We start from the raw sequence: 26506 nt of genomic DNA, 5'->3' as shown, positions 1-26506 counted from the left end.
ACCTCATGCAAGTAATCACCATCATCATCATCATAGGAATGTTATTGGTTGATGATCAATTATATTAGGTAGAAATGAGACTGTATATATTTAATTGCTCATTAACTGCATGAACTTCATTTGTTGTTTTAGTCTAACAATTTTTGGCTCTAACCACATAGAATAATGGAATCATATGCATTGTATGACATACAGTGAGGGGGTCATGCACTGGTTAACCACATCAGTTAAAGGATTCAGATGTTGTAAAGTGCCATTCTCACAATGGAAAAACAAAATGTTAAAATCTGTTCTCAAAAATAACTTTATTAAAATGTTTAAATAAATTGTATAAATCATGATGTAAACATTTACAAATTGTCATACTGGTACTGCTTTTTAAAAACATAAATGACCTTTAAACACACAAAATCTGCAGAATGTAAGTTTGCACAGCACATTTCACTTGCCTGTGAGTTTTCGCATGGGTAGTACGTCTTGCTGCTTGTAGTTTGCTCCCTAGTTTATTTCCAGACACCCAGTGGTCACAATCTGCTTGCTGTATTCATAACAGTTTAAACAATTTAACTGTTGTTCAGTAATTCAGAATTTTAATGTTTCTTTGCAGAAGACCTGACAATTGTTTTAAACTATTTCTTTTTCAATACTTTTATTGTTTTGTGGCGCAGCCTTGGCATTCAGGTAATTTCTGTTTGACACAGATTGGAGATTAGTCTGGCTGCCCTGCTCAGAGATAGCAGTTAACAGTTTAGACACAGGCCCATGCAGGAAGGGCAGGCAAACAAACTCCAATCCCAACCCCAACACACAGGGCATTGAGGAAAGATGATGAGACTGGTTATAAACTAATAATTTCATTTATGACCTCAGTTTTTTCACTTTTTGATGTGCTAATCACTGCAATAATTCTGTTGATGGTATTAACCATCCCCCTCATATTTCAACCAAGTGGTCATACTGTGTGCGTCCAGACAGTGACAACTGACATATATTTGACTATGGAAAGCATCACAGCTGCTCCTGCTACTTTGAATCCAACATTCCCTTAGTTAGGGCTCTGAATGGAGAACTTGAGTTAGACCTTCCAGCTGATTGCTGTGGGGGACTGATGCTCAGGAAAGGACTGCTCAGTGTGGGAAGAGCAGAGAGCAGATCCACCTGATTTGGACAGCATTGGCCAATGTGAATGCCACTCACTGACATATATCTGTACAACTCCAGGAAGGGGGAAGGGGTGAAGATGGATCACCCCTCCAGTAACCTGTGCTGTGTTCCAGGTCATTGCTGAGCTTCACCAACTTAGAAGGCACCTCATGCAACAATGCAGAACTTCCAATCGTTGATGCAGACATGTCTGCACCTAAGCCTTTGAAGTTGGCTGCCTTTTCAGCTACCTAAGCTATTAGCGGGTGCAGTGCACTGTACTAATCTTGTACCTAGCACTGGCTTTCACAAAACTAAATGCACATTAAACCTAATCTCAAAATCAATTAGACAAGGTGGAACTATTGCAACAAACCTGAGGAAAATTAATGTTCCCTTTAAAAGAACCCACCTCATCCACTTGTATGCTGTAGAGTGATGGAGGCTGTGTAACCTGTTAGTCAGTTATACAATGTCTGGTTCCAAAGGAAGGAAACATCACAAAGTGATTTACAGTGAATGAAGTACTTCCAAAATGTAGTCACTGCTGTAATGTAGGAAATGCTGCAGCCACTTTTTGCACACAAGATCCCACAAAAAGCAATGTGATGAATGACCAGATAATCACTTTTTGATGGGGTTGATTCAAAAATGAATAATAGCCAGAACACCAGGGAGAAGACCCTGCTCTACTTGGAGCCACAGTATTTTTACATCCACCTCAACAGGATTAGTAGTTTAACATTTCAAATTAAAAACAGATCCTCTGACAGTGCAGTGCTCCCTCAGTACTGATCCTCCGGCAGTGCAGCATTCCCTCAGTATTGCACTGGGAGTGTCTCCTTGGATTATGTGCTCAAGTCTCTGGAGTGTGGCTTGAATCCATGACCACCTGGTTCAGAAGGGAGCGTTCTGCCCACTGAGTCAAAACTGACACTGTATTAAAGTAGAAATTTAGGCTTTTTGATAACCACCCTAATTAACAAGTGCACTTATTGAAATAAAACAAAATTTTGGAATTACAAAGCAGATTCACTAGAATCTGTGGAAAGAAGAATCAGGTTACAGTTTAATGGGTATACCATTGTCACAACAGCATCCAGTGCATTGCACTGTTGAAGTCCTTATTTTTACAGTCATTTTCATCACAGTCCACTTCACTGGATACAACCAATCCCTAGCAGCATTACACGTGCTGTTGTACATGGATACTCACTGGTTTTGCTCAAGGGACCAAAGCTTTTCCTCAGGATCTCACCTGGCAGGGAGCACACATGATTGCATTAGCATAGCAAAGCTGAACAAGGAGTAAAAAGTAACAAATGTTCTATTTAATAAAAGTCCTATACAGATATGAAACTGTTTATCCAAACTTATTCAGGGGAATTAAAACAAAGAAAGCTTACTGACTTGGTGTTTGAAACAATGAGACTGCAATTTTACAGTTGACAAGTCTTGTCTCAAAGTCTTGCATAAACATTAAAATGCACAAAGTTCAGATGAATCAATGCTGTTAGCAACAAATGCTCCTGTTGTCTGCCTTCAGATTCTGAAACCGTTAATACAGTTCCCTAGAGGACCAGCCTGTGCCCCGGATTAACAAGCAGATCAGTCCACACTCGCCCTCTTTCATTTCACCTTTTCATGTTCGCAGGATAACCATGGTCACAAGACCTGAAGAAAAAACAAGATTCTGTTTTTGTTTGGGAAGGAGAATGTGCATTTATATATAGTACCTCCAACATCATCGGGACATCCCAAAGGGCTTTGCACTCAATGAAGTGCTTTTCACTTATTTAGGAAAATATGGCAGACAACCTGTGCACAGCAAGATTTCACAAACAGCAAATGAAACAGCTGACCACTTAAAATCTGATCTGGTCTGGTGCTGGTGAGGGAGAAAGTGTTGGTTCCAAAACCAGGAGGTATATCCTGTTCTTCTCCAAATACAAACATGAGATGTCTTCATTACATCTGAATAGGAAGATCAGGCCTCAGCTAACATCTCATATTAAAGAAGAACACTCCTGACAAAAGTAGTTTTAACTGAGTATTGCTCCCTGTAATAGCCCACAAGGAGATTAAAGATCAGCTGCCCTTTCTCATTACCTAGCCTGTTTCAGAGTTGTTGGCTGACAATGCAATCTGAGGGATGAACCAATCACACAATTCAAATTGAAATATGAGATAAGTTAACTGATGGATTTGATTTGCAATCCTCTTTGGATTTAAGATTCGGTTAGCAATTGCACTGCAGAAATTCACCAAGGCTCCTTCAGCAGCATCTTCCAAACCCACAAACACTACCACCTAGAAGGAAAGGGGCAGCAGATAGATGGGAACAGCAGCACCTGAAGTTCCCCTCCAAGTCACTCACCACCCTGACTTGGAAAAAATCACCGTTCCTTCACTGTCACTGGGTCAAAATCCTGGAACTCCCTCCCTAACAGCACTGTGGGTGTACTTACACCACATGGACTGCAGCGGTTCAAAAAGGCAGCTCACCACCAGCTTCTCAAGGGCAACTAGGGATGGGCAATAAATGCGGGAAGCCCACATCCTGTGAATGAATTTAAAAAAGTAAAGGTTTAGAATTCTCTGCCTTTCTCAAAGACTCAGTGATTTGTGCAGGTGTGGAACAGGACCTGTAGCTATTTTTTTTATTCATCCACGGAACGTGGGCTTTGCTGGCTGGGCCAGTATTTATTGCCCAGCCCAAGCTAAACCAACTCTTAAGGAGATGTTACAAAAGGAAAACACTACAAATGCTGGAAATCTGAAATTAAAACATAAAAAGCTGGAAATTCTCAGTTGGTCTGGCAGCATCCGTAGAGAGAGTCAGACGTCTCAAAGCTGACCTTGTCCACAGTTTCATTTCCTCCTTCGCCTCATTCAGCGTTTTAATGAAAAACTTACCTTCCTTTCAGGTGCGAAGGGTCACAAACTTCAAAAACTTATAGGTACAAACACTCTCCTCCCCCCCCACCCCATCACTTCTTTAAATCTCATCTCCAGCCATGTATTCACAACACCCTGACTTTCCCCTCCGACCCAATGCTCCGTCTTCAGCAAGGGCCTCAGCTTCATCCCCTTCTGCCTCCACCTCAATGAATTATGAGCTTGGCACGACATTGAGCTCTTCTCCAGTCACCTCTGTGCCTACTTCTTTGACCAGGAACTCTCCCCCTCTGCTCATTGCACTCTTTCATCCATCTCCAATACTCTCCCTCTGGCCTCTTACCCTCTCTAGAACTTTTCATAGTGAACCGTCAGCGTGACGTCAGCCATCTCATTTTCTCTGTTCCCCTCACCCACTCTGACCTGTCTCCCTCTGAACTTGCTGTACCTTTGTTCTCCCAGGTCCAACCCTGACCTCATCACCAAACCTGCTGATAAGGGCAGTGCTGTTGCTGTTTGGCATGCTGGTCTTCACATAGCAGAGGCCAAATACCAACCCCGACACTTCCTCCAACCTCTGCCTGTACCATGACCCCACTACCAAGCATCAAGCCATTGTATGAAAGACTGTCCCCTAGAGATCTCCCCTCCACAACCTCCAACCTCACAGTCCCCCAACCTTGGACAGCCCGCTTCTTCCTCCTTCCCATGATCTTCATTCTTGAATGGAGGCCCAGCTAGATTCTTTCAACCATCACCCTCCTCCACCTCAACTTGTTCTCACATTCAACAATGTCTCTATTGACTCCACTCACTTCCTGCAAATAACAGGTGTTGCCATAAGTATCCACATGGGTCCTGGATATGCCTGTCTTTTTGTGGGATATGTGGAACATTATTTATTCCAGTCCTACTCAGATGCCCTCCCTCATCTCTTTTTCTGGTACTGATGACTGTATCGGTGTCAATTTCTGCTCCCACCATGAACTGGAAAGTTTCATTGGCCTACGTCTGGATCTTCCCTTCCCTTCCTCGGCTTCTCTGTCTCCACTTTTGGAGTTAAGCTATCAACCAATACTCACTCCAAGCCCACAGACTCCAACAGCTCCTTCAACTACACTTCCTCACATCCTGCCTCCTGTGAGGACTGTATTCTATGATTGTGGTTTCTTTGTCGCCATCACTTGTTCAGACAACGCAACCTTCCAATGTAGCGTTTACAATATGTCTTCCATTTTCCTCAACCGAGGATTCCCTTCTCCCCAGTCTGGTTGACAGGGCTCTCCGCCATGTCCAATCTAATTCACATGCTTCTGTTCTCATTCATTCCCCTCCCTCCCTCCCAGAACCATAAGCTCCCCATCACCTTCACGGTCTACCACCAGCCTCTGTATTCAATGGATCATACTGCGCCATTTCCGTTAGCTCCAACCACTGAACACATCTTCCCACCCTCCCCTTTCAGAATTCCAAAGGGCAATTCCCTCCCCGACACCCTGGTCCATTCCTCAGTCACCCCAACAACCTCTTCTTTCCCACAGCACCTTTCCATGAAAGTGCAAGAGATGCAACGCCAGCTCTTTTACCTCCTCCCTTCTCATCAATCAATCTCCAAACACTCCTTCCAAGCGAAACAGTGATTTACTTCTTTCAATTTAGTCTGCTGAAATTGCTGTGGTCTCCTCTACACTGGGGAGACCAAATGCAGACTGGGTAACTGCTGCTGTAACCATTAGCACAAAACCTTTTGTCATTTAATCTCTCCTGCCCTCCACCCTATCACAGACCCTCCCTTCTGTAACAAAAGCAAAATACTGTGGATGCTGGAAATCGGAAGTAAAAACAGAAAATGCTGGAAATATTCAGCAGGTCTGGCAACACCTGTGGAGAGAGACAGCGATAGAGTTTATGTTTCAGGTCAATGACCTCTCATTAGAACAGTTCCCTTCTGTTCTCCAGCTCACCCCCCAACCACTTCCATTTGCTCCAAACTTATTACATTTCTTCCACCTGAAACGTTAACTGTGTTTTTCTCTCCACAGATACTGTCAGGCCTGCTGAGTATTTCCAGCATTTCCTGTTTTTATTACTTGAAGTGTTTCTGTTTGTTTTCCAATGTTACCAAGGCAAGTGTGAACAATCTCAATTTCCACCAACAAAGTCAAACTGTCACCATATCGCCATGAATTAAAACATGATATTTGCTGTTGTACCATAATGAGCACAGGAACTGGGACCAACTAGAGATTGGACAGGTAACCAAAGGGTCCAGTCATCTTGAGCTGAAGTCAAACGTTTGATGCCTGAAAGAGGTGAATGATCCTCTCAGCCTGCAGCTCACTGACTGAATATCTAAAGTACAACATTTATTCCCTTGGTCTGTTGAAGTGTGAAATGATTTGAATTGAGGCTAGTAAGAAACTCTTTCAGATTTTGCTATTAAGCAACTGTGAACAGTAGCAGATTGTCATCTTCTTACATTGAAGTATTTAATTCTCTAAAGTAGGAAGAGGCTGAGAAACTTTTGTCAAGTTGCAATGGGGTGAGGATCAAGGAGGGGAGAAGTGAATACAGGTTACAGTGGCTTGGGTGTGAGCACAAAATCAGAAGCAACTCAGAGGAATTCCATTCAGCCCATTACATGCATTTGGTGCTAGCTCTTCAAATTGAACTGTCCCGTTAGCTTGCTCTTCCCCATACACTTTCAACATTTTACAGTGACTGAATGTCAGCACAGAATTTACAGCACATTCAGCCCAAGCTGCCAGTGCTACCTCTGCATCTGGACCCAGACACTCCAAACGCATCTTTCCCTGCCTTTCCTAATCCATGCCCAATTCCCTTTGATGTTACAATTTCTGCCTTAATAACTTATTCAATATCCTTCCGCTCAGTCCCTGTTCCAAAAAATAGGTTGGGAGCTGGTGCTTGCTAGTGAGAGAGGGTTTTGGCAAAGGTTTCTAAGAGTGGCATAACAGATTGAGAACAATTGGAAATAACCAAGGAGAATTAACTCCAACCCTTTGTGATGAAAATTTGTAGATTGTTCTGCCATAAGTTTGCAGGAAATTCAGGTGACAGGTGAAATTCGTAACAGGACTAAAAGGATGACCAGTAAAACTGTGATGGGCCAAATGGCCTCTATACATGCTGCAAAATTCTAGGATCACATGCCATGAAAGGCAAACATGTAATAATTGCGTTGCTGTGCAAAGTATTATAAAATCACTAAAAAATTAAATTCCAATGATGGTCAATGCTGTTAGTTGTTGAAGTTTATAGCAGCACAGTAGAGACACATTTCCAGATGAAACCAAGAATCCTCATCATAAAAAGTAAGTGAAAGTAACACATATTGCATTTCTGGACAAACAAGCAAGTATTGCCAGAATTTCACAGTTACTGAAACAGAGGAAGTTCATGTTTAGTGCTACTCTGAAGAGGGGGAAAAATTTAGAAATGTACAGCCATTGATGTTGAAGCCTCCTCAACTGAACGACTGTACATAGATGGACTGAATGGACTCCTTCTGTACCATAACAATTCTGTGAAATTGTGTGAATCCCTGATGTTAAACACTGTTTCAGCATCAGTCAGCACTCAATTCAATGGTTAATGTGCTTACCTAAAACATAAGCAGCAACTAATTTCTGATTGACACTCAAGTGAAGGTAGACAGGCACCAGAGATTCTGCTTCTCCAAGTGTCGGTAACATTAATGCTGCAATGCATATGATTCCCAGGAAGACAGTAAGTAAACTCGGTCCCGAAGAGGCAGTTCTGGATTCTGAAAATCAATTAGATGTCATTAAGTGATGTATAGACTCATCCGTTCAGGAGCTATGATCTATATGGCAGAGACAGAAAGGGGAAAAAGCATTCATTTTGAGCTAGGACCTCAAATTTTTCACTGGAAAACTTGTCAGTTGGATCTGAAATGGTTTCCTAGCTACTCGTGTCAAACATAATTGGCATATTCCACAAACACAGTGCCTAAAGTCACTACTATTTTTATTTAAATGCTGTGTTGATACAGCAAAAAGCCAGCGGTACTAAGGTACAAAAACAGTAGCTGTTGTTCATCACTATCCAATGGCCCCAGCACACAAGGTGATGTCAGGCAAGGGTTGTGTGTCCTGTGGTCAAATAGTTCTCTGAGACTCAGCTAGGAGGAGGCCAGTTATGTGAAGCACAGGAGAGCTGAAACTGCCAGTATAACAACACCCAAAGGGAAATAGCGGGAATTGAAAGCATATAAGCCAGCGATGCGTATGACCAGCTAGGGACAGCAGTCATTTCATTTGGACAGTGAGTTCCTAGAAAGACTAAACAGTAATGGCTTCTCAAAAACATCACGAAGGCATTAAAATTTTTAAGGAACGATTTAGATATGGGACCCAGGTAGAAAACAGGCAGCTGAGCCTCCAAGATGGAGCAATCATTATGAGCTAGTAGATTGCTGTCCGCTATATTTATAAAGGCAAAAAAAGAGGCATACAGGGCTTGGAGCCGGTTACCGGAACAGGCAATTCAGCCCCTTGAGATTGTTTTACCACCCAATAAATTCATGCCTGATCTGTGACCAAACTCCATATCTTTGCTCCATTTCCCTTAATACTTCTGGTTAACAAAAAGCTCAGAATTAAAATTTACAGTTGATATAGCACCAATTGCCATTTGCGGAAAAAGTTCCAAACTTCTATCACCCTTTTCATATAAAGCACTTCTTAGAATCATAGAATGGCTACAGCACAGAAGGGACCATTCAGTCCATCATGTTCCTGCTGGCTCTCTGTAAGAGCAACTTAGGTAGTCTCACTCCCTCAATCCTTTCCCCGGTATCATGGAAATTCCCTCTCTTTTCAGGTATTTATCTAATCTCTTTTTGAAAGGCACGATTGACTCTGCCTCCACCATACTCTCAGGCAGTGCATTCACTGTGTAAACTTATGCATGTCGCTTTTGGTCCTTTTGCCAATCACCTTAAATCAGTGTCCTCTGATTGTCGACCCTCCTGCTAATAGGAACAGTTTTTCTCTATTGACTCTGTCCACACTCCCCATAATTTTGAATACCTTTGCCAAACCTCCTCACAACTTTCTCCTCAAAAGTGAACACCACCAGCTTCTCCAATCTATCCATGTTACTGAAGTTCCTCATTCTCTTGAATCTTTTCTACACCTTCTCTAAGACCTTACGCCTTTCCTGAAGTGTGGTGCCCAGAATACTATAGCTGAGGCCAAATTAGTGTTTTGTGCAAGGTGATCATAACCTCCTTGCACCTGTACTCTCTATGTCACTATATATAAAGCCAAGGGTCCCGTGTACCTTTTTAACTGCTTTCTCAAATGCATTGCCAGCTTCAACATACACACTTTGGTCTCTTTTCTCCTGTGCCCCCTTTAGAATTGTATCCTTTATATTACCTCTCGTTCAACCTACAAAATGTATCACTTCACATTTCTCATGAGCCATAGAGTCTTTTATAGCACAGAAGGAGGCCACTTGGCCCACTGAGTCCGTGCCAGCTCTCTGTGGAGCAATCCAATCAGTCCCATTCCCCTGCTCTATCCCCATATCCCTGAACGTTTATTTCCTTCAAGTTCCCATCCAATTTTGAAATCATTGGTCATCTCTGCCTCCAGCATTCTTGTGAGCAGCAAGTTCCAGGTCATTGCCACCTGCTGCTTAAAATTGTTCTATATATTCCCAATACATCTTTTGCACAATACCTCAAATTTGTGTTCCCCTAGTCCTTGTACCATCAGCTAATAGGAAAAGTTTTTCCTTGTCTACCTTATTTGAACCTGTCATAATCGACACATGATCTGATACACAAGCATTAGGAACAGGAGTAGGCCATTCAGCCCCCTTGAGCTTGCTCTACCATTCAATGGTTGATCTGATTGTGGGCTCAACTCCACTTTCCTGTCTGACCCCCATAGCTCTCGATTCCCACCAAGTCTTACCTCAATCTCCTTTGTTACAAGGAGAACAACCCCAGCTTTTGCAACCTAAGCTTGTAACTAAAAGTCCCCCATCCCTAGAATTATTATGTTAAATCTCTTCTGCACCCACCAAGGACCATCACACTGTTAGGAACTAGAGATAGTTTCAGTAAGCTATATTTGTATTTCTGGGTGTTAGGAATGAGTTTTGGAACCATAGCACCATAGAAAAGTTACAATGCAGAAAGAGGCTATTCAGTCCATTATGTCTGTGTCGGAGTTAAATCCGTGTTTCTGTACTTGTGTGTTAAGAAAGGGGGAACTTGAGTTTTCCTTTCACTTTAAAAGACGCCTGCATTTTAATGAGGCTTTGTGGCTCTTGAAGAGAAGTTAAAACAAACACAAGGTAGAAGGAGAGTTCGAAGCCCTGGAGCTAGACCCTTATGGAAGGCATCTGAGAGAAAGCGTCATTTGGGAGAAGATTCCAAAGCAGATTCCTCGAGGGTGAAGATTGGAAACCCTCATGTGAAAGATGGAGTTCAGTGAAACCAGGTGGCTCACGGTGTAACAGGCATCTGCGGGGAGTCGATGAGGGATCCACAGCATCTGTTTGGGGTGGCATCTGTCACTTGGTTTCAGAGTGTGGTGTGTCTAACCACAAGGTGCCATAGGTTTACATGGACTGTGTATTTATTGTGAACATTAGAGTATAAAATAGTTATTGCAGCTGGTGCTATTCTACGAATCTGTATATATCTGTAAAGGTATAGGTGTGGGTGAAGGAGTATTGTAATATAGTTCGTCTTTACTTGTGTAATAAATGTCTTATTCTTTTGTTAAAAGTTCATCTGCTGACTCTTGTGACTCTGTTCAGGACCACTCTCCACGTTTCTTAACAAAAATTACAAGTTAGGATCTATCAAGCCGGGTTCCACCCTGGGATCTGGCTTGTCCAGTAGTAACATCAGCTGGGATGGTAAGAACATACTCCTCAAAGTGTGGTGACCAGAACTGGATGCTCTCCTCCATTTGGAGTCTAACCAGAGCTTGATACAGATTCAGCATAACTTCCCAGCTTTTGTACTAAATGCCTCTATTTATGCAGCCCACGATCCCACATGCTTTGCAAACCATTCACTCAATATGTCCTGTCAACTTCAAAGACCGATGTACATGGACCCCAGGTCCCTCTGTTCCTGCACACTCTTTAGAACTGTGCCTTTAAAGTTATATTGCCTTTCCCTATCCCTTCAGACTTCTCTCTATTAAATTGTATCCGCTATCTACCTGCCCATTCTGCTAGCATATCTATGTCACGTTGTAGGTGATTCATATCATCCTCACTGCTTGCAACTCTTCCAAAGTTGCCTTGGAGATAAACAATAGAAAAAGTTTCATATCATCTGTAAATTTTGAAATTCTACTCTGTATTCCAAGATCCAAGTCATTTATATGTAAAATATATATTTAAAAACAGTGGTCCTCGCACTGACCCTTGAGGGACACCATTGTCTGCCATGTTGTTGTGGCTCACGTACTTTTGAGGGAAAAAAAAATCGATATTTCATGTTGTGGTGATGGCCCCTTTAAGAATTAGATTTCTTTGGGAGCTCATTTCTGGTAAAGCACTTTGCTTCTAGTAAATGATCATGTGACCAGGTTGCCTGAGATAAACAATAGAAAAAGGGTCAACAAGAAGCTAATCGCAGGGCGGAGTAGATTGTGAGTGCGACTCTGGTCTCAAGCAGGTTTTAGTTTTTAGTTTAGAATAATTTTGCACAGGAACTGCTCCTTGGAGCAGCAAAGGTTGAGAGGGGACCTGATAGAGGTGTATAAGATTATGAGGGGCATTAATAGGGTGGATAGAAAGGCACTTTTTTTTGACTGGCGCAGACTCGATGGGCCGAATGGCCTGCTTCTGTGCTGTATGAGTCTATATCTTTCAAGCAAAGTTCAGTTGAAATTCTGTGTGCTGTTTAATAGAGTGTAGAAAACTTGATAATTGAAGGAACTCTACTAACAGTGAGTTGAACTTCTCTGATAGCGAAGGTGAAGAGAAAGAGAGAGAGAAAGAGAGTTTTAGATGCAAGACTGCAGAATTAAAGAATATTAGAACCAGGAGAGTTCTGACCTGAGGTGGCTATGCTTAAGAGGCTAGTGATACTTGTGTTGAACTGGGCGTCTAAAACCATGGGACAGCTGGAGGAGATCTGAAGGGACAACCTTGCCAGAAGTAAGCAGAAGGTCCAAGAAATCTAAGTCTTATTCTGATCTTTGAAACAGTACTCAGACCAAGTGGTTAATCTTCCAATTTTTGATAGGTATCTGACTTGAGTTATTGGAGGTGTTACGTCAAATGGGTGTAGGAGTAAAATAAGTTAAGAAGTTCAGTTTAGAGTATAAGCAACTATGTGCATTGTTTTAACATCTTTAATGTAGCTGACTGTTTAAGATAGAATGTAGTTATTAGGATTCATGTTCTTTGATTTTTGTGTAGCAAAGTTCTTTTAAGCCAGGAACCTTCATTCTTTTAGTAATTTTCTAATTACCCAAAAAAAATTAAAATGCTACTCATCTCTAGCAAGATCATAACAACATGTTTGTCCATTCCACCAGCCTGCCTACGTCCTCTTGAAGTCCATCACTATCCTCCTCAAAGTTCACAATACTTCCACGTTCTGTGTCATCTGCAAATTTTGAAATTGTGCCCTGTATACCCAAGTCATGTTCAGTAATGTAGATCAGGAAGAGCAGACGTCCTTGTACTGACCTCATAAAAAACACACACTCATCCAGTCCAAAAAAGGTTCACCACCAACTTTTCCTGTCACTCAGCCAACTTTGCATCCATGCTGCCACTGTCCCTTTTATTCTGAGTTTCAAGTTTGTAGATGCGATTGATGTTATTTGACACTTTATCAAATGTCTTTTGGAAGTTCATCTACACCACATCAACCGCATTACTTTCATCAGAAAACTCAATCAAGTTAGTTAAACTCAAGCTGCCTTTAACAAATCCATGGTGGCTTTCCTTAATTTAATCCACACTTGTCCAAGTGGCTGTTAATTTTGACTCAGATGATCATTTCTAACAGTTAAACAGATCGGCCTGTGATTGCTGGATTTCTTACTCCCTTTTTTTGAACAAGGGTGTAACATCTGCAATTCTCCAGTCTTCTGACATCACACCCGAGTCTAAAGAGGATTGGAAGACTATGGCCGGTGCCTTCCTAATTTCCTACCCTCACTTCCTTCAGCATCTTCAGGTGTTACTCATCCAGTCCTGGTGACTTATGAACTTGAAGTTCAGCATCTTCAGGTGTTACTCATCCAGTCCTGGTGACTTATGAACTTGAAGTACAGCCCACCTTTCTGATACCTCCTCTTTAACAATTTTTAGTCCATCCAGTATCTCAACTATCTCCTCCCTATGACTTTAACAGTATCCTTTTCCTTACTAAATATAGATGCAAAGTGTTCATTTCATACCTCCGCCATGCCCCCTGCCTCTATGCGTAGACTCCCTTTTCAGTCCTCAATTGGCACCACTCCTCCTCCTGCTACCTTTTTACTATTTATATGCCTTTAGAATGTTTCTGGATTCCCTTTTGTTGGCTGCCAGTATCTTCTTATAATCCCTCTTTGCTTCTCTTAATTCCTCTTTGAACTTCTTATATTCAGCCTGGTTCTCACTTTTATTATCAATCTGACATCTGTCATACACACCCTTTTTTTGTATCATCTTACTCCCTAACTCTTTTGACATCCAGGGCGTTCTGGATTTGTTTACCCTGTCTTTCCTCCTCGTGGGAATGTATCTTGGACTGTTCCCAAATGATCTCATTAAGGGCAGCCCATTGTTCCATTACAGTTTTACCTGCCAATATTTGATTCCGATGTACTAAGGCCAGATCCACCCCACTTAACCACAGAATTGTTACAGTGCAGAAGGTGGTCATTCGGCCCATCGTGTCTGCACCGGCTCACTGAACATTTTAACTCAATCCCATTTTCTGCCTTTTCCCCATAACCCTGCACATTGTTTCTATTTAAATAATCATCTAATGCCCTCTTGAATGCTTCATTTGAACCTGCCTCCACCACAGTTCCAAGCAGTGCATTCCAAACCTTAACTACTCACTGTGTGAAAGTGTTTTTTCTCACCTCACATTTGCTTCTTTTGCAAAACACTTTAAATCTGTGCTCTCTGGTTCTCGATTCGTTTACAAGCAGGAACAGTTTCTCCCTGCCTACTCTGTCCAGACCCATCATGATTTTGAACACTTCTATCAGCCTTCTCCTCTCCAAGGAAAACAATCCCAACCTCTCCAATCTTTCCTCATAACTGAAGTGTTTCATCCCTGGAACCATTCTCGGAAACCTCTTCTTCACTCTCTCTAATGCGTTCACATCCTTCCTATAGTGTGGCGCCCAGAACTGTACACAATACTCCACCTAACCAGGTCTAACCAGTGCCCTATAGAAGTTCTTCATAATCTCCCTGCTCTTGTACTCTGTGCCCCTATCAATGAAGCCTGGAATACTGTATGTTATAGAAACAACTCTATCTGTCCTGCCACCTTTAATGACTTATGTACATATGCACTCAGGTCTCTGCTCCTGCACACCCTTTAGAATAGTATCCTTTATTTTATACTGTCTCTCCATGTTCTCTGTACCAAAGTGCATCACCTCACACTTCCCCACATTGAACTTCATCTGCCACCTATCTACCCACTCCACCAATCTGTCAATGTGCTTTTGAAGTTCCACACTATTCTCACAGTTTACAATTCTCACAAGTTTTGTGTCGTCTGCAAACTTTGCAATTTTCCCCTGCACACCAAGATCTAGATCATTTATATATCAGGAAAAGCAAGTGTCCCAATACCGACCCCTGGGGAACTCCACTACAAATTTTCTTCTAGCCCAAAAACACCCATTAACCATTACTCTGTTTCCTATTCTTCATTCAATTTTATATCCACTTTGCTACTGTCCCTTTTATTCCATGACCTATAACTTCCCTCACAAGTCTGTTGTGTGGCACTGTATCGAACGCCTTTTGGGAGCCCATATACACCACATCAACAGCCTTGCCCTCATCAATCATCTCTGTTACCTCTTCAAAAAATTCCCAACAAGTTAGTTAGGCATGATATTCTTCTGAATCAATCCACATTTTTCCATGTGACTATTAATTCTATCCCGAAGAATTGTTTCTAGAAGTTTCCCCACCACCGGAGTTAAACTGACTGGTCTGTAATTGCAGGGCAGATCTTTACAACCTTTTTTGAACAAGAGCGTAATGTTTACAATTCTCCAGTCCTCTGGCACCTCCCCAGAATCCAGGGAACATTGAAAGATTATTGCCAGTGCCTCTGCAATTTCCACTCACTTCCTCCAATATTCTTGGATACATCTTGTCCGGTCCCGGTGGCTAATCAACTTTAAGTACCAACAGCTTATCCAACATCTCCTCCTTATCAGTTTTAAACCCTTCTAGTGACTGAGTTTCCTCCTTTGTCACTATGGCCTAAGTAGCATCTGCCTCGTAGGTAAAGACAGATGCAAAGTATTCATTTAGCACCTCAGCCAAGCCTCTTGCTTCTATGTGTAAATCCCTTTTTTAGTCCCTAATCGGCCCTGATCCTCCTTTTACTATTGATGCGCTATAGGATACTATGGGATTTCCTTTTATATTAGCTGCTAGTCATTTCTCATAATCCCTCTTTGCTTCTTCACATCTCTTTCTGAACCTTCTGTATTCTCAATTGTATTTGCTACCTGACACCTGTCATAAGCACACTCTTTCTTCTTTAACTTAATTTCTACCTCCTTTGTCATCCAGGGAGCTCTGGATTTGTTTGTCCTGCCCTTCCCTTTTGAGGGAACATACCTTGACTGTGCCCAAACCATCTCCTCTTTGAAGGTAGCCCATTGTTCAGCTATTGTTTATCCCGCCAACCTTTGGTTCCGTCTATCCAGCCCAGCTCCGTTCTTGCCCCACTGAAGTCTGCGATCCACCAGTTGATTATTCTTACCCTGGATTAACCAATGTCCTTTTCTACTGTCATCCTAAACCTTATGATACAATGAACACTGTCCCCTAAATGTTCCCTCACTGTCATTTGATCTATTTGGCCCACCTCATTCCCAAGAACCAGGTCCAGCAGTGCCTCCTTTCTTGTTGGACTGGACACATACTGCTGTAGGAAATTCTCCTGAACACAATCTAGGAACCTTTGTCCCTCGCTGCCCCTTACACTCCGCTATCCCAGTCTATATACAGGTAATTAAAGTCCCCCATTATAACTACTCCATGTTGTTTACAACCATCCATAATTTCTTTGAAGATTTGTACCTCTATATCGTTCCCACTAAGTGGTGATCTATATATTACACCAAGCAATGTAACTGCACCTTTCTTATTTCTTATCTCTAACCATCCATTCTGTCCTTGAATCCTCTGACACATCCTCTTTCTCCAGTACTGCAATACTCTCCTTAACCAAAAACGCCAGCCCTCTTCCTTTTTTCCCTTTCCTATCTTTTCTGAACATCTTGTAACCAGGAATATTTAACACCCAGATCTGCCTTTCCTTAAGCCAGGTCTCGGTTATTTTTACTCTAGCTTGGTCCTTGTCCTTTTCCATGGCTAACCTAGACCTTATACTCTTAAACCTCTCTTAAATGTTCTCCTAATGACACAATTGATCCGCTTGTCCCAACTCTTTCCCTAGAACTAGATCCAGCAACGCCTTTCTTGTTAGACCGGAAACAGAATGATACAGAAAATTCTCCTGAACACACTTCAGAAATTCTTCCCCCTCTCCGTCCTTTACACTATCAATATCACAGTTTATATTAGGGTAATTGAAGTCCTTCATTATAACTACCCTATAGTTTTTGCACCTCCCTGTAATTTCCCTGCAAATTTGTTCCTATTTGGTGGCCTATAGAATACGCCCATAATGTAATGTTATCTCTATTGTTTCTTAACTGTAATCTAGTTGATTCTGTCCTTGACCCCCTCCAACACTGTAATATTCTCCTTAATCAATACTGTCAGCCCTCCTCCTTTCCTTCCTTCCCTATTTTTTCTGAACATCTTGTATCCAGGGATATTTAGTAGCCAGTCCTACCCTTCTTTGAGTAAGAGCTCCATTATCACCAAATCATCATATTTCCATGTGTCTATCTGTGCCTGCAGTTCACTACTCTAACCAAATTTAAATCTTTTCTGAATACCTCCCACTGACTTTCTGTCATTTTACCCAGTAACATGTTTTCCCAGTTTATTGTGAACGGTCTCTGTCTCCTCCCATTGAACAATAACAACTTGTAGTTATATACTGCCTTTAACATAAAAAGACTTCATTCAAATGTGTCGATGTATGCCAATCATAAAGCTTCACCTGAGCCTCTTCCTACATCATCCGCATAACCTTCCATTTCTTTCTCCCTCACATGTCTATTCAGCTTCCCCTTAAATGCATCTCTATTTGCCTCAACCACTCCCGTGGGATCAAAATGTTGACAGATGAAGAGACTGTAGTATTCACCTACCCTGCTGAAATGAGGTCTGTTCAAAGAATACAGCTTCTGCTAGATGCTCTTTGATGTGTTTGTCCTCCTCCTCCTTCTGCTGCTGCTCCTTTGTAGATGGGAGGAGAACAGAAATCACCTCCTTTTTACCTAGCGCTTTCCGCTGGCTTTGTTCCGACACTTGCAGTCGAAATTTGTCTATGACACCATAATGGCAAGGCCGCACATCTCGATGACGAATAACACTGGGTGTTAGAGAGAGAGAGAGAACAGTTCTTGTGTTTCATTAAACAGCCAGCTGCATATACAGGATCTGAGCAACCTTCAATGTACCAGTGCCTACAATGGGGTTAACTGAGTTAAAGACATCAATCTCCATACACTGTTTCTTCTCCTTTCATATTGCGATTTCTCAAATTAGAAATTACAAATGGAGAAAAATGGATACAAGTTTTATTTATAATGTGCATTTCATGTAATAAAATGTCCCAAGTCGCTTCACAGTGGCATTAAGACATGATATATCACCAAGCCACAAAGGGGGTTATTTAGTCAGATGCCCAAAAGCTTGGTCGAAGAAATAATTTTTAAGGAGCATCTTCAAGGAAGAAAGTGAGGAAGAGGCTGAGAGGTCTAGGGAGAGAATTCTGGAGTTTGGGGCTCAGGCAGCTGAAGCAAGATCAACAATAGTGGAATGAATAGAATCGAGATGCTCAAGAGGCCAGAATTAGTGGAGTGTGGACATTTCAGAGGGTTGTGGGCTGGAGGAGATTACAAGTTAAGAGAGAGGCAAGATCAGGGTGGGAATTGAAAATAAGGATGAGAATTTTAAAATCAGGGCACTACTTAACTAGGAGACGTGTAGGTCAGCAAGCACGGGAGCAACAGAGGAACAGGACTTGGTGCAAGTTGAGACACAGGCAGCAGAATTTTGGGTGTACACAAGTTTACAGAAGGGAGAATGCAGGAGACCAGCCAGGAGCATTCGAAATAGTCTAGTTGAAGATAATTAAAGCTTTCAGCAGCAGATCAGCCAAGACAGGGCAAAGTTGGATGATGGTACAAAGTTGGATGATGGTACGAAGGCGGAACAACAGGGAGACACACAAACCGGAAGTACTCACAAGCTAAGGTCAGAGAGTGGGGGAATCAATCCCGTTGTCGGACGTAAGCATAAAATCAATACTCTCGTCAGAACAAACAAATTACTTTCAGTCCCTCAAGTCTGCTCTGCCATTCAACAAGATCCTAGCTGATCAGATTGTGGCCTTACCTCTACTTTTCTGACGTCATCTTCGCTCCATTGTCAAGAGTTTCAAACATTAACGACCTCTGAGAGGGGTACTTTTTTAAAATTCATTTACGGGACATGGACGTTACTGGCTAGGCCAGGATTCATTGCAAATTGCTCATGATAAATTGATGGTGGGAAACCCCTTATTCAGTTCAATTTAGTAGAGGGCATGCTACACTGTCAAAGAGTCAGTGCTGAGGGAGTGCTACACTGTCAAAGAGTCAGTGCTGAGGGAGTGCTGCACTGTCAGAGGGTCAGTACCGAGGGAGCGCTGCACTGTCAGAGGGTCAGTGCTGAGGGAGCGCTGCACTGTCAAAGAACAGTGCTGAGGGAGTGCTGCACTGTCAAAGAATCAGTGCTGAGGAAGCGCTGCACTGTCAGAGGGTCAGTGCTGAGGAAGCGCTGCACTGTCAGAGGGTCAGTGCTGAGGGAGTGCTGCACTGCCAAAGGGTCAGTACTGACAGAGTGCTGCATTGTCGGAGAGTCAGAACTGAGGGAGTGCCACACAGTCGGAGGGTCATTAATTAGGCAGTGCCGCACAGTCAGAGGCCAAGGACTGAGGGAGTGCTGCACTGTCAGAGGGTCAGTACTGAGGGAGTGCTGCACTGTCAGAGGGTCAGGACTGAGGGAGTGCTGCACTGTTAGAGGGTCAGTACTGAGGGAGTGCTGCACTGTCAGAGGGTCAGTACTGAGGGAGTGCTGCACTGTCAGAGGGTCAGGACTGAGGGAGGGCTGCACTGTGGAAGGGTCAGGACTAGGGAGTGCTACAATGTCGGAGAATTTGGACGGAGGGAGCACTGCACTGTTGGTGGGTCAGGACTGAGGGAGTGCTGCACTGTTGGTGGGTCAGTGCTGAGGGAGTGCTGCACTGTTGGTGGGTCAGGACTGAGGGAGTGCCGCACTGTCAGAGGGTCAGTACTGAGGGAGTGCTGCACTGTCAGAGGGTCAGTACTGAGGGAGTGCCGCACTGTCAGAGGGTCAGTACTGAGGGAGTGCTGCACTGTCAGAGGGTCAGTACTGAGGGAGTGCTGCACTGTCAGAGGGTCAGTACTGATGGAGTGCTGTACAGTCAGACGGTCAGTACTGAGGGAGTGCTGCACTGTCAGAGGGTCAGTACTGAGGGAGTGCTGTACTGTCAGAGGGTCAGGACTGAGGGAGGGCTGCACTGTCAGAGGGTCAGGACTGAGGGAGGGCTGCACTGTGGAAGGGTCAGGACTAGGGAGTGCTACAATGTCGGAGAATTTGGACGGAGGGAGCACTGCACTGTTGGTGGGTCAGGACTGAGGGAGTGCTGCACTGTCAGAGGGTCAGTACTGAGGGAGTATGTTTAAGGACATCTTGAAAATGTGAAATGCAAGTTCTGTATAGGCTAATATCATGGTCAATGTTAACTGTAAAAAACAGATTTTATCCTTCAGTCTTTGCCATGAAGCCTCATTAAGATTTTGGAACAGTCACATGCCGAACTTTAACATCTACCCAAAGCTAAAGACAAAGGGCAGTTTGCCTCAGTACTACAGTACAGTAACAGTTCCATGTGACAAATTCTATTCACTTACATGTCGACGCAGCACTGAGGCTTCACTGCACCTGCAGCATCAACAACAACATATTTGTTTGGGGCTGTGCACAGAACTGTAAGGATTAAAGGGGAAATGTTAGCATGTAAATGGAACATTACCCCTGAAGGATTTTTACTATAAGTCAAAGAGACGGTGTACCTTTGAATTTTAAGGCAAACTCGTAAGGGTTGTAGAGAGTCAGCACCTGCTTGTGTGTTGACTGATCATCTGCATAAAATATCAGTTCTGTTGGAAATACAAAGACAGGAAGATTTCCTTCCACTAATTCTGGCTGTCGCCTGTGTTGCTGCATTGGCACTGAATATTTTGGGCGTTCTTGTTCACTCACACCCCCTATTAGAACACTTCACTCTTTTTACAGAGTCCTCTGAGCATTCTGACCTGTAACGATAAATAAAAATAATTGCTTTTAGAGAAAGATATTCACCGAGTACATGTGTGTGATAAGATTGCATGATGAAGACATTGATAAATTTGTTCTGACTTTTGATGCTGTTGCAGGGCACTAACTTATGAATGAACTGACATCATAACCATCCAATCGCTTGCAAACAAGCAGACCTTCTACTTCAGATCCACCAACTAGCCCATGCTGAAAATACAGCAGCTTCTCTCAATTTGATGGACCACAAGAATGCAAGAGAACATCAAGGCTATTAGGTTGATCTAAGCTTCTTCCCCTTCGTACTTGAACTCATCCAACTTGGCAGCAACTGAATTAAACATCCCCATGTCTTTAGCTCCAACTGATCTGGTAAGGTCATTTCCAACATACAGTGCCCTTTGAGTTACAAACTTCTTAATACAGATTATTTCCTGTCACATTATACATAATGAGTCAAGACCAAGTTAGAAGGCAGGGGAAAACTGGAGCAGGAAACACAAGATTAGGAGGAGGATATTCAGCCCTTCAAGCCTGTTTTGCCATTCAATTAGATCATGACCATCTGTTCCTCAACCCAGTTACATATCACTGATCCATATCCCTCAAGTCACAGGGCACACTGACATTCAGTCCCCATTACTTGAATTAAAAACAGAAAATGCTGGCTATACTCAGAGCATCAGGCAGCATCTGTGGAGACGAAACAGAGTTAATGTATCAGGACAATGAGCTTTCATTAGACCTTTCACTCTAACAAAAGTCATTAACCTGAAATGTTAACTCTGTTTCTCTCTCCACAGATGATGCTGAGTATTTCCAGCATTTTCCATTTTAATTTCAGATTTTCAGCACTTGCAGTATTTTGCTTTCACATTATTTGAATCCCTGTGTCCACACATAATAGAAATTGTCTGCAATTACACCTTACACCCCACTGCTGTGCCTTTACTGGTAGCTTACAAAGGTATATGCCATATGAATAGGGAAAAAGTTGACAAAGATGCAAGGCTTTTAACACATTGTTAGGCTATATATATTCCTGCATTTCTAGCTTGACTTATAGGGGCTCAGTGGACAGTGCTCTTGTCTCTGGGTCACAAGATCAGAAGTTTAAGTCTTACTCTAGAGACTTGAGAACAAAATCCAGACCGACACTCCGAGAGCAGTACTGAGGAAGTGCAGCATTGTTGGAGGTGCTATCTTTCAGATGAGACATTAACTGAGGCCCCATTTGATCTCTTAAGTGGACGTAAAAGATTCCATGACACTATTCAAAGAACAGGGGAATTATTTCAATGCCCTGGCCAATATTTAACTCTCAATCTATATTATGTTATTCATCACTTATTTAACTGCTGTTTATGGGAGCTTGCTGTGCAGACGTTGATTGCTGTGTTTCCTATATTTCAACAGTAACGACACTTCCAAAGTATGTCATTTACTGGAAACCACTTTGGGATGTCCTAGTTCTGTCGAAGGGTCATGAGGACTCGAAAGGTCAACTCTTTTCTTCTCTGCCGATGCTGCCAGACCTGCTGAGTTTCTCCAGGTAATTCTGTTTTTGTTTGGGATGTCCTCACATTGTGAAAGACGCACTTTCTTTTCTTATCCTCAAATTCTTAACAGGGTTCAGCTCATCGATGAAATTTAATGTTTCATGAATGGTGTACCTCATCAAAGTCACCTTAACAACCAGTTTACCTAACTTTTGCTCAATATTCTTTTCCTTATGAATAAACTAGAACAGCTGTTCCTTACAAATAGCAGTACAGCGATTGGTTTTAGTAAAATCATGACGCTTAATGTACCAATTTATAAAATTACTTTGCCAAATTATTTAGAACCTTATCAATTTACATCAAAGCACCAGGCCTTTCTGTCCAGTGCATCTTCGCCGGCTCTTGCTAGAGCAATCCCAAACTAATCCCACTGCCCCGCTCTCTCCCCATAGCCCTGTATCAATCCCAAACTAATCCCACTGCCCCACTTTCAATCCCAAACTGATCCCACTGTCCTGCTCTCTCCCCATAGCCCTGGATCAATCCCAAACTAATCTCACTGCCCCACTCATGTAATGTTCTGTACACCCCTATTCCAGCAGAATCTCATTTGGTATGACTAAAACCACTAGTACCAGTGATCATTGTAAACAGAAAGGATCAACAGTATTTAAAAAGAATATTTCCTCTCCAGGTAAAACCAATGGTAAGCAGCCAAGCAGCAAACAACACCATGCTATTTTGGATCTCTAATACTCCTGTTGTGGATTACAGTAGAATCTCCTCCAGGGCCCAGTATCTAATTGTCTCTGTAACTTCTCACTGTTGACATATCCTTGTCTTCCTCTTGTTCTTTTCTGTGACTCAAGATGCACCATGACAGTGATGTATCTATCTATGGAGGGGTATCATATCATCCCTGATCAACTGGCTTCCTCCTTTTTCACACCTAGAGTTCAAATCCTTCAGTGCTGCAGAATTGATCTGAGACACAGGAAATCTTGCTCCCCTTTCACTGCTTGTCTGCTCTCAGGGTGTTCTTCTTTTACTACAAGCATTGTGCTGTTTTTGCTGTTGTTTATAAGTCACTCTCAGAACATTTTGAGCAATGAAAATGGTTCATCCTTGCCTGACTGGAAAAAGACAGCAATCTAGCAAAAATGGAGTCTGTGGAAAAATAAAATACATCTATATTTGTGAGAGAAATAAACTTAAAATATATGAATAATGAAATTACTGTGGAATGTCCCCAAACAGTCACACAGCCAGCACATAAATTAGCAAATCAAAGGGCCAGTGCTACCTTCCCAGACTAAGAGGCTCCGGATGTCAGATACGGTGGCAAAATCTGAGGGAAAAAACTATTGTGTGCGCATTGCCCAGGATATGTAACCAATTAGCACTATCTATTTGCTGAACCATCGACATTGTCCTGTCTATTTGCTAAACCATTGACATTGTCCTGTCTATTTGCTAAACCATTGACATTGTCCTGTCTAATCGTTAAGTCATTAACACTGATTGCTATCCTTTGAAGCCATTTGAAACTATTGTAATTGCCCAAGTTTCTGTCACGAACCTTTTGCTATATCTATGTGTGTAAAGAGGTGTTAGTCAGAGCGTCAGCCAGCTCCACTGTAAGCTGCTGGGATCTCCGTGATATCACAATTTTAATAAAAGGCTTCCGAGACAAACCTCCTGGGTCTGAGTATTCACACCGATTTCCACGACAGAGTCAATGGGAATCAGGGGGAAAACTCTCCGCTGGTTGGAGGTCAGTCATCTCAGCTCGATGCAGGAGTTCCTCAGGGTAGCGTCCTCGGCCCAACCATCTTCATCAATGTCCTTCCTTCCATCATAAGGTCAGAAGTGGGGATGTTCGCTGATGATTGCACAATGTTCAGCACCATTCGCGACTCCTCAGATACTGAAGCAGTCCGTGTCCAAATGCAGCAAGATCTGAACAATATCCAGGCTTGAGCTGACAAGTGGCCAGTAACATTCGCACCACACAAGTGTCAGGCAATGACCATCTTCAACAAGAGAGAATTCAACCGTCGCCCCTTGACGTTCAGTGGCATTACCATCAGTGAATCCCCCACTATCAACATCCTGGGGGCTACCATTAAACAGACACTGAACTGGACTAGCCATATAAATACTGTGGCTACAAGAGCAAGTCAGAGGCTAGGCATCCTGCACCGAGTAACTCACCTCCTGGCTCCCCAAAGCCTGTCCACCATCAACAGGGCACAAATCAGGAGTGTAATGGAATATTCTCCACTTGCCTGGATAAGTGCAGCTCCCACAACACTCAAGAAGCTGGACACCATCCAGGACAAAGCAGCCTGGCTTGATTGGCACCCCATCCACAAATATTCACTCCCTTCACCACCAACGCACAGTAGCAGCAGTGTGTACCATCTACAAGATGCACTGCAGCAACTCACCAAAGTTTCTTAGACAGCACCTTCCAAACCCATGACCATCACCACTTAGAAGGACAAGGGCAACAGATAGATGGGGGCATCACCACCTGGAAGTTCCCCTCCAGACCACTCACCATCCTGACCTGGAAATATATCGCCGATCCTTCAATGCCGCTCGCAGCTCTAGATTGGTTGGGCAGAGTCAAAAGAATGATTGTGCAAGTTGGGACGTAGGACTGAGGAGACTGCAGAGCCTGACCTAAGCAAATCAAAGGAGGGAAGGATTTCAGAAGGACGTTCTAGTTGATGGGCTGAGACACAGGGAGCTGTGCATGCAAGGTCATATTGCTCCAAAACTGCACAAAGTTTCCAATTCCTTCTACATTATTCACACAAGTGAACATCTAGAAATGATAAATGGCGAAAAATTCCCAAACCTGCAGAGTACTTTATGTATCAGTTCTCATGTACTCAAATTGTCCAAAGGTCGGCACCGAGGGAGCGCCACAGTGTCGGAGGGTCACTACTGAGGGAGAGCCGCACTGTCGGAGGGTCAGTACTGAGGGAGCGCCGCACTGTCGGAGGGTCAGTGCTGAGGGAGCGCCGCACTGTCGGAGGGTCAGTACTGAGGGAGTGCTGCACTGTCGGAGAGTCAGTACTGAGGTACTGCACTGTCGGAGGGTCAGTGCTGAGGGAGCGCCGCACTGTCGGAGGGTCAGTACTGAGGGAGCGCCGCACTGTCGGAGGGTCAGTACTGAGGGAGTGCTGCACTGTCGGAGAGTCAGTACTGAGGTACTGCACTGTCGGAGGGTCAGTACTGAGGTACTGCACTGTCGGAGGATCAGTGCTGAGGGAGTGCTGCACTGTCAGAGGGTCAGCGCTGAGGGAGTGCTGCACTGTCAGAGGGTCAGCGCTGAGGGAGAGCCGCACTGTCGGAGGGTCAGTGCTGAGGGAGCGCCGCACTGTCGGAGGGTCAGTGCTGAGGGAGCGCCGCACTGTCGGAGGGTCAGTGCTGAGGGAGCGCCGCACTGTCGGAGGGTCAGTGCTGAGGGAGCGCCGCACTGTCGGAGGGTCAGTGCTGAGGGAGCGCCGCACTGTCGGAGGGTCAGTGCTGAGGGAGCGCCGCACTGTCGGAGGGTCGGTGTTGACGTGCGGTCTCCCGCTCCGGGCTCCTTCACTGTTTATTTTCGCTGTTCCCCCGGTTGTTGTCCGTTGGCGGGATGACTAAAGGGGCCCGGTCCCCGCACCCCGCTCGCCCTTAACCTGTCCCCCTTGTCCCGGAGAAACCCCGGGCCCCGATCCCGGCCCCCGATTCCCGGGCCGCTCTTACCCCGGACCCCGGACCCCGGGCCCTGATCCCCGGCCCCCGGCCCCCCGGACTCCCGTTTCCCAGGACCCCCGAACCCCCGGGTCCTGATCCCCGGCCCCGATCCCCTGGACCCCCGATCCCCGGGCCGCTCTTACCCCGGACCCCGGACCCCGGGCCCTGATCCCCGGCCCCCGGCCCCCCGGACTCCCGTTTCCCAGGACCCCCGAACCCCCGGGTCCTGATCCCCGGCCCCGATCCCCGGGCCGCTCTTACCCTGATTCTCCGCCGCTGAAACCGCTGCTCATTTACCGCGGGGGCCGCCGGGAACTGGAGGAGCAGGGCCCAGGCCTCCTGGAGTGACGTCACGGGAGGGAGAGGGGGGAGGGGGGGGGATGGGGCGGGGAGTGGGATTAATTCTCTTGAGTGGGAATAATTTCTCAGTGTTTACCCTGTCCATACCCCTCAGGATC

At 44.0% G+C, this 26506-nt stretch overlaps 1 protein-coding gene across 5 annotated transcripts; it reads right to left on the bottom strand.

Annotated features, from left to right (window-relative positions):
* Window positions 1-286: 286 nt before the first annotated feature.
* On the bottom strand, window positions 287-26375 carry mospd1 (motile sperm domain containing 1). 5 transcript variants are annotated; one of them, XM_041194835.1, is made up of 7 exons: window positions 26310-26327; window positions 24862-24986; window positions 20553-20795; window positions 20391-20466; window positions 17559-17782; window positions 7667-7828; window positions 287-2817 (listed from the first exon to the last, which is right to left on the bottom strand). In XM_041194835.1, exons 3-7 carry the CDS (start codon window positions 20704-20706, stop codon window positions 2786-2788), a joined length of 648 nt encoding a protein of 215 aa, XP_041050769.1. In that variant the 5' UTR covers window positions 20707-20795; window positions 24862-24986; window positions 26310-26327; the 3' UTR covers window positions 287-2785. The 5 variants fall into 5 exon arrangements, with proteins under 5 accessions (XP_041050769.1, XP_041050771.1, XP_041050770.1 ...); XM_041194837.1 differs by having other exon boundaries at window positions 24871-24986; window positions 26310-26324; XM_041194836.1 differs by lacking the exon at window positions 24862-24986 and having other exon boundaries at window positions 26310-26375.
* Window positions 26376-26506: the final 131 nt, after the last annotated feature.

This window comes from Carcharodon carcharias, chromosome 9, assembly GCF_017639515.1.
Source record: "Carcharodon carcharias isolate sCarCar2 chromosome 9, sCarCar2.pri, whole genome shotgun sequence".
In the NCBI taxonomy this organism is placed as follows: Eukaryota; Metazoa; Chordata; class Chondrichthyes; order Lamniformes; family Lamnidae; genus Carcharodon; species Carcharodon carcharias.
The sequence above is the reverse complement of the archived record's forward strand: the minus strand, read 5'-3'. Positions and strand labels throughout refer to the sequence as shown.

Coding starts and splice junctions, on each gene's coding strand:
- mospd1 (XM_041194836.1), bottom strand. CDS start 20,706: ATGCAGCAACACAGGCGACAGCCAGAATTAGTGGAAGGAAATCTTCCT. Junction 17,783..20,390: donor CCTCAGTGCTGCGTCGACAT/GTAAGTGAATAG, acceptor TCTAACACCCAG/TGTTATTCGTCATCGAGATG. Junction 7,829..17,558: donor ACAGACCTCATTTCAGCAGG/GTAGGTGAATAC, acceptor ATTGATTTTCAG/AATCCAGAACTGCCTCTTCG.